This window comes from Wasmannia auropunctata, unplaced genomic scaffold (assembly GCF_000956235.1).
Source record: "Wasmannia auropunctata unplaced genomic scaffold, wasmannia.A_1.0 LD336000.1, whole genome shotgun sequence".
NCBI lineage: Eukaryota > Metazoa > Arthropoda > Insecta > Hymenoptera > Formicidae > Wasmannia > Wasmannia auropunctata.
In genome coordinates, this window is record NW_012026890.1 from 301,376 (window position 1) to 310,031 (window position 8,656).

Sequence of the window (8,656 nt, forward strand, 5' to 3'; positions counted from 1 at the left end):
AATTTTTTGTTGAATCATCAAAATAATTTATTGGAATGTTAAAACTGATAAGCATTGCTATAAAACATTTTGATATTCTAGTAATCATTTTGACTTTTGCCACCAAATTATTTTGATTATTGAACAAAAATTATCTTCAGATCTAGATTCAGCAAAATTGTTCTTTCCGTGCAATCATGGACACATCGGTTGCAACACTTTCTTTTTTATAGGTTTCAAAACGCATTAATATTTTGCAAATGCGAACCATAATTGGTGTTATACTGTCTCTAGACTAAAGGTAGTACATCGTGGTTCGCATTTGCAAAATACTACACGGAAAAAACGGTTTTGTTGAAAGATCTAAAAATTTTGCTAAAAACAGATCTGAAAATAATTTTTTTATTAAATCATCAAAATAATTTGTTGGAATGTTAAAACTAATAAGCATTGCTATAAAACGTTTTGATATTTTAGCAATCATTTTGACTTTCGCACAAAATTATTTTGATTATTAAACAAAAATTATTTTCAGATCTGGAATCAGCAAAAGTGTTCCTTCCGTGTAGGATTCACTGGCATTCGTAGTGACAATCCAACTACTACAGTATGGCGTTTCGGGTGCAACGGCATCAATACATGATGTAGCATCAATCACACGTGCGCGACAAGGGGCATCTTTATAATTGGATACGAGGTGTTAAATCTGTTGGGTGTGGCCGGGCGCACGGGAGTTATGCCCGCCACCAATAATCCTCTTGTCGCGGACGCTATATACGCTATATATATACACTGGCCGCAACGCATCACGGCGCTGACTAACGTAAGGGGGGTCTATTAAATTACAGCGTGCGCGTTACGACGTAGAAAGTAGGTAAGCGATATCCTCCTTTAATGCGGAGTGATATCGCGGGCGGCGGTAGGTATATATGTGGGAAACCAGACGAATCTATTTTTGCTGACAAAACGAAATTTATAACGCCGAGAGAAACGTATATACGTGAAATACGTATATACTACGATTTAAAATAACAACGTTCAATTTTACGAGTAGCGCGTCCTACATTTATCTCCAAGCATGCAGCCCGGCTACATAAATTGTATCGTATAAATTATGCAGAGCGTTATCTATGGATACAAACGTCATGAATTAATTTGCAATCTCTCGTGAATGAAACAAAAACCGCAATTTCTAATTCAATATTTATATCCGGTATATAAACTACATTGCCTCTGTTCGGAACGCCTTGGACGTGTATTCTGGCGGTTCATTGATCGTCGCACACGCGGCTAAGTATCTCCGAGCCGTATCGTTAATCGTTAATGATAAAATCGATTTGTGGTCTTATTTAGCCGAGGAATAGCGTAAATAAATGTGCCACGTATATCGTGGGCACCGTGGGCCGATGCCTTAATGGATAACGAAAATCCTTTGCACGCCTCGGAGCCCTCGGCCACGGTCTTCGACTGGTTGAATGGAGCAAAGGTCTCTAGAAGCGGGTTCATTACAAGGCTATAAAAGCGCGTTATAAGGCCGTAAGGATGCGCGGCAATTACTTAAGAACTAATCAGCCAAAACCCGGGACGACGGCAGCTATCCGTCAAGAAATCATCGACCTCAGCTCGAATGATCCTACTGCGCATAACTTACAATACTCATTGAGCATTTTTAGTTCTTTCGTTGCCTTGTTATAATTGAAAAAAAACTTCAGTAATCCCTTGTAATAAAAAGTTCTTTTTACAAAAGACTACTAAAATACTGTATAGTTTCTCGTAAAATCTCCAATTTTGATGAATTTGCGAAGATAAGAACTCCCTAATATGTTCTTCTTTTTATCAATATACACTATATACACGAATTTGGGAACAAAAATTAATTTTCACATTGTATTTGCCTAACAGTATTATATAAAAAGAATTTGTTAAAATACTTTTTATACATTGTTCATTTCTTTTCACTTTCACTTTTTAAAGTCACTATCACTTTTTAAAAGTGAATCGGTGGAATCATCACTGATTTTCAGTGTATATCATTTTCCAGTGACATACTTAGAACTGTGATAAACTATGATTATTTCAATGATAATATACTGATTCGAACTCATCATTTCAGTAACTATCACTGAAAGATAATAAGTTTCACTGTCAAACAGTTTTGTGGACTGAAATCAATTGTGTTTCAGTGATATTCACTATTCGAATCAGTTATTATCACTGAAACAATATTGAAATAATCACTGTTTATTCACAGTTCTAAGTATGCCAAATGATATACACTAAAAATCAGTGATGATTCCACTGATTCACTTTTAGACAGTATATTTGCTATTGATACTAAATCTCCCACGAATAAAAGATGATACTACAGTTGAAAAATAATTTAAAAATAATTTCGTGTGCCCGGACATTCCCACATTATTGATAAAGTTCACTTGGTCAAATCAAATTTTTACAAATGGATTAACAAATAGTTAAATGTCCGTAAGAAAAAGAGTATAATCTCTCGTGACATATTCACCTCTATGCGGCTACCGGTGTCGCGCGAAAGGATCTCGAAGTTGCTAATGGGCGAGATACTAGATCGCTGCTTTCAGTGAGAGCATCGCGAGAGCAGGGCGGCGGAGAGTGAGATTTGCGTGGTTAAAGGCTCGTTCGGCGGATCTCACGAGAGGGGGAATGAAAAAGAGACAGAGAGAGACCGAGAGAAAGAGAGAGAGAGAGAGAGAGAAGTCCCCGTCCGTCCCGCGGAGGAGCGCCGTGGAGGCGAACGAGAGCGAAGAGCTGACAGTCGAACGAACGGGTCAAGATCGGGAGAGAGAGACTGACTGAAGTATAATCAGGTTTCGACTGAGTCCGCGGCCGCGTGTAATAACAGTAATCCCTCCCTGCGCCGGTAATTTGGCTGTTCGCTCAAAAACTCCAAATTATAGAAGCTGCTGTCATTAGGGCCGCGGCGAGAGAAGCACCGTGCGCGCAGCATCGCGCTGCGCGCCTCGCCCGCTTCCCCGAACCCGACAGAATTTTGGGGGAAACTCGACAGCGAGTTCGCGTTCCGATCGTTAGCGATAAAGTTCCCGTTGACGTTGACAAACCCCGCGGCCCGGACATTCTACAGGGCTCCGGAGACGCTCGAGGTGCACGGGGATGATACGATGTTCGACGTTGCCTTCGTTCGGATAACTTCTTGTTAGAGTTAAGTAGCTGTCACAAGGAGGTCTGTAATACGATTTTCGAAGTGAAAGTAATTGGCGAGTGGAAGAGAAGCGAAGAACAAAAAAATAGGCAGGTATATAGCGAAGATTTTGTCATGACATATTGATTAGCGTATTATGTAGTTTGAAAATGTTTCTGACAAACTCTGTCTTCCCGCTGCTTCGGATTCGTATAATTCAAACAATCACGAATGTCGAGAATACGTTATTATTTTAAAGAAAAATACTCGGATGATTTATAATTTTCGCAAACAAAAGTTTGAATAAGTTGTTCGCGACACGGGTACAGCGAAAGCAATGTTAAAATTGCATACAACTAACTCTAAATGTTCGCAACAATATTATTAAATCAGGAAAGACTCGCTGCGTAAGCGACAGCCAGTGTTATACACAACAGCTATATATACATCGATCGCCGCGGTCTTCGATAATTCATTCGCACATTCGGAGATCGAAACAGAGCGATATAAGCTGCTGCCCGCGCCGAAGTCGCTTCAGTCGAAACGGAATTTGCAGAATGACGCTCTATAGAGACGCGTGTGCTTGTGTGCCTTACAAGGTGCATTCGCCTAGGACCGGCGAGGCCCGAGGGGAGGACTTTTTTGAGCGAGAGGGGTCCTAAAGGAGCCAAAGCGACCGAAGGAAGAAGCGCAGGGGAACGAACCGGGCTGGAAACCCTGCGGGCATTTTCTGGCATAGAGCCCCGTGTTCGTTCCCCCGCGTGCTCTCTCCCTCCCCTCCCCTCCCCCCCCCGCTTACTCCTCTCACGTATCGTATCAAAGAGGCGACTCGAGGGAAAGGAATGAGAGGAAGATCGCCGATCGTTGCCCGTATGCCTCGAACGAACGACCGTTTAAAACTCCATTACGCCCGTTCGTGATCCACGGCGCGATCACGGGGTACGCTCCTCACCGTGGAAGGCACCTACAAGTGAACTGGAAAAGGGTTCGACCGATTACTCAACGTGACACGTTGATCCCGAAGCTACGGGGGAGGAAGGAGACCGTCTTCAATGTCGAGGAATTGAAGCTTCTCGGAGTCTGCGGGACGCGGGCCCGCGATCGTCGCGATCGTGCACATCGTGTGCCCTGCTTGAATATATATATATATATATTCGAGTAGGCCCCTTGATGCCCAGAATTCTTGAAGAAATATTGTATATAAATGCTCGCATTAAGCCCTTAAGTTATCTCTGTTAAGCGGCGTCTACAATAAGACTTAAGTTTTAAGAAAATTGATCAATCACAATCGATTATTCATCTCACGTGAGAAAAATAATCGATTGTGATTGATCAACTTTCTTAAATCTCAAGTCTTAAAAGTGTCATTGTAGACACCGCTTTACATTTCAGAGCACATTAAAGTAGCATTAAATAATTACTTAATGTACGCGGTACGTTATTATTCAGTAGCTGAGAAATTATAATATTAACAAAATTAATATACATCAGTGATAAAAAAATTTTAAAATATTTGAAGCATGTACAATTATGTAAACACGTGCAATTATGTCAATTTTTTTCATTAAAGCATTTTTGCAAAACATGATTATATATTATACATTATATAATAAAAATATGTCTGCTACTGATTGGCAGCTAACTGCATATTTTTACATCTTGAAACAAATTTCCAATTCATATCCTTCTTAAAGACATAAGTAATAAATACACAGTAAACTGTGTGAAAAAATTGAATACTCGTCTCACGTGACTTTTCTAACATAAATTTACAAAAGTTCGTGAAACAGAGAGCCCCTCTCGACGCACGCGATAGAAGTTGCAATTTTTTTTTCCAATGGGGAAACGATACATCAATAAAAATCCCGAATTCCGAGACAACCTTCAAAAATTAATTCAGCAAATTAATCACGCCTCTCCTGCCTCGCCGATACTTTATGAAGACACTCAAGTGGGCACACAGGACACCGAGAGTGCCGCGAAGTGGTTGAAGTTAATGGGCTACCCCGTATACGTATCAGTGGCTAGCCTTCGCACACGTTCGCCTTGAGTATCGGCGAGTCTGCGAAGTACTCTGCATTTGGAAGTGCGTCTGCAACGCGCGCGCCGTCGCGCGCGTTGCAACCGCGATCCATTCCGAGGTTAACAAGGTTGCGGAAGAACGCGCGATTCGAAGGAGAGTCTCTCTCTCTCTCTCTCTCTTTCTCTCTCTCTTTCTCGAGGCACGCGGAGAAGAATTTTAGTCTTCCGCTTCTGCGCAATCAGCCGGGCCGCTCCATCTCTGTCGGCTTAGCGGCCGACTACCCTAGGCGCATCCTCCTTTTGATGCATCGAACGCGCCGCGTGCGCGTACAACCCGTGCGACTCGCGGCGCGCAACAACCCCTTCGCTACTCGCGCGCGCACCCACACAACCCACGACGTGTATACGCGCGCGCGCGCGCGCGCTCACACACGCGGGCGCGTGCTCGCGAGCGAGAGAGAAGAAGCACCTGGGAGCATGCGAGATCGTCATGAGGGGATTAAGAGCTTACCAGATTGGTGCAGATTGCCTTAATTTCTCACGCAGCGCCCGGAGAGTCGAGACGCACGGTGACTCGCGGCGGAGCGATGAAAAAATTCTCCGGCGCTCGATTTGCTAATGCAATAAAGATATACCAACGCAACGCTCTTGTTTTCCTCTTTTCTTTTTTTTGCTGGCGGCGCGGATTTTTTCGGGAAATTTATGGCACTAATTGTGAGTACGGTATGTAACGGAAAATTTACTCTCTATAAAAAAGCTCTTAAGCTTTCAACTTATCATTCACGAAAAAATTTGTATTATTTCGCAAAAAATGGAATACGTTCGCCATTAGAGTATTTATGTATTGCTCTTAGAAATATCTGTAGTATTGATATTCAATGCGCGAGTAATTCTTAAAACGGAATTTTGAAAGTTCAAGTGTGTACTTGTCTATTTACGGATTTGTATTCGCGCTTCTTTTTGAAGGGTCAAGCTACCGAGAACTGCCGAATAACGGCAGAACTATGCATACCTCTGCAAGCCTATACTGCCAATTTTAATTCCACTAACGCACGCGAGCTTGATTAAACGTAACGAAACTTTTAGGACACATCAATCATCAGATTCGACCACATCAACATGAATAAAGTGTCATGCGAAGATATTAAAAACGAGTCGTAAATTAATGTCTCCATTATGTTTCACGGAAATAAGAAAAATCGAAGTACATTACGATTAATAAATTACTTCTTAGGTTGTATGTATATTAAGATTCTGTAGACTTGTTAAACCGACACGTACAACTTGACATTTTGACAGGTGAAATTGCATTTAGACTAAACTGCACTTAGGATGCTTTCTATAATGTTACGAAACCGAGATAATTGCGATTGTCGGCCTGAAGTATTTCGGCAAACCCGAGTGTATGTATGTATCTTCTAAGCAGACGGAAGTTTTCACTGGATTAAAGTTTCCTCGATCGTGGTGTAACCACGTCTAGAAAAAAAAAAAAAGACTAAATTGGCGTGAGACGGAAAGCACAAAGAAGGAGCATCGATTTTGATGCGGGGAAAAATAGCCTGATACACGTGTTCCAGAGAACAAACAAACACGCGACCGTACATCTTATTCCGGCCCAATCATCATTGTTAATATATAACCGTATCTTGTCTGACAAATCGTAAATGATCGCGGTCTTCTGGCTTCCGCCTAATTCGCCGCGTATATGCATAGAAAACAACATTTTCTGGCGACCCGTGCACCTCCGCAATTTCGTCGGTCATCAGTCGCAACATTGCGAACGTAACGACGATCTTTTGTGATGCGCATCTATTATTACGCCTTGAAAACCGCTTCGCGGTACTGAGCATTATTTCCTTTCGCGATAAAAGCATTATTTTAATCGCGATGCAATTGTCATTTTTGATAAAAGGTCCAAAAGAGAAGTAAGGCTTATAATGCCAATTCAAACTAAATATATAATGCGCATAACGCGCGATAATATTTGATTCATCATCGAATAAGTTAAAACAATATGTTGCAGAATATTTCATGATGAAAAATTAGAAAAAACAATTGTTTCCACAAAAGTTTACGATAACAGGCCATACATACAATCTTCGCTTAATACAGTAATACGAAACTAAGCATAAAGTGCACTCGAGCTGCTCATGCGAGAACGTCTAACTGAATGAATACCGCGAGGTGTCTGTGAATCAGTCATCGGCATTAACTTTACGAGCAAACGCACAACTTTACGTGCGAACACACGGCTTCGCCCCCATTAGCACGGGCTTCAAACCTGTAAATTATGTATGCGTTTCGAACTGCGATACTTCGAAGCCTTTCAGAGCTAATCCTACAGTCCGCTTTTTACGTCACTTCAACTTCCCGAGCGGAAAATGTTTGCCAATTAAACAACGAAAATGTTAAATCACATTGAGAGAATCAACGTGATGATTTTATGAGAGACGGCAACTTCGTGCAATTTAATATTTTGTATTAAAATCATATTTTTTGTCATGATAGTTTATGTCAATCGTAGTATAAAAATATCATTCTAATAATATTCATTATGTAAATGTTTATTTTTATATGCAAATATTTTGCTCGTCTTTAATTATGAGGTAATCTCGTATATTTATTTCCTTCCCTACTCGGCCAATAATTACTTCCTATACTATGCTTAATTGAGTTAGAATAAATATGCAATATCATCATCACACCTTACTCACTTTTCCTTTTAATTAAACATTTATTTCTCTCTGCTGTATGTACATGTGAGCAAAATTCATCGTCGTAATGTTCATTGATTTTCAGAAGTCCTTCGAAACATAAATCTCTGTTAATCTTCTATATGTTTTACATTTATAAGGTCAATATTCCTTTTGAGTATTTGAAGTCCTTTTATTCAAGTATGTCACTCTAACATTCCCAAACGAATCTTTTAATCCTAAATACAACAGACTGGTTACACTTTCATCTCAATACTTAAAAACGAGAACGACTTATATATCGTTTCGCGACTCGGAGGTAAAAAGAAAAGCCGCGCATACAACACCCCCCCCCCTCCCCCAACAGCCTATCCTTCCGCTTCCGAGCCACAAAATAACATCGGTCGTTCTCGTTCCGTCTGTCGTATCGATTTAACGGACTCGCACCGACCTCTTTCCGTTCCGACGCCGTCTCTTGGTGGCGTAGACGGTCCCCAGCTGGCTCATGGCGACGGGGTTGTTGGGGCCCGACGCCGACGTCGGGGTCGGCACCGGCGCCGAAGTGGGCGTCATCGCGGGATCAACGACGTGGGGCTGAGGGTGAGTGGCGGTCAGGGTGAGCTGCGATCCCGGGGGATAGCATGCCGCCGTCACGTAATCCGTCGGCGCGAGGGACGCGGTCGGCGGTCCACAGATCCCGGCGATCCCCGGTGCACCACCGCCCCCGCTGCCGTTTCCGCCGCCGCCGCCACCGCCGCCGCCGCCTCCGCCGCCGCCGCCGCCGCCGCCG

The 8,656-nt window shown here is 42.3% G+C and overlaps 1 protein-coding gene across 1 annotated transcript in view; it reads right to left on the bottom strand.

Moving 5' to 3' along the window:
• LOC105453261 (aryl hydrocarbon receptor protein 1) overlaps nt 1-8,388 on the bottom strand; it is a 209,331-nt gene extending 200,943 nt beyond the window's left edge. The window contains exon 1 of the mRNA XM_011695052.1: nt 8,318-8,388. Coding sequence (XP_011693354.1) covers nt 8,318-8,373 — 56 coding nt within the window. The 5' untranslated portion in view covers nt 8,374-8,388. The remainder of the gene's footprint in view (nt 1-8,317) is intronic.
• Between the last annotated feature and the right edge of the window lie 268 nt (nt 8,389-8,656).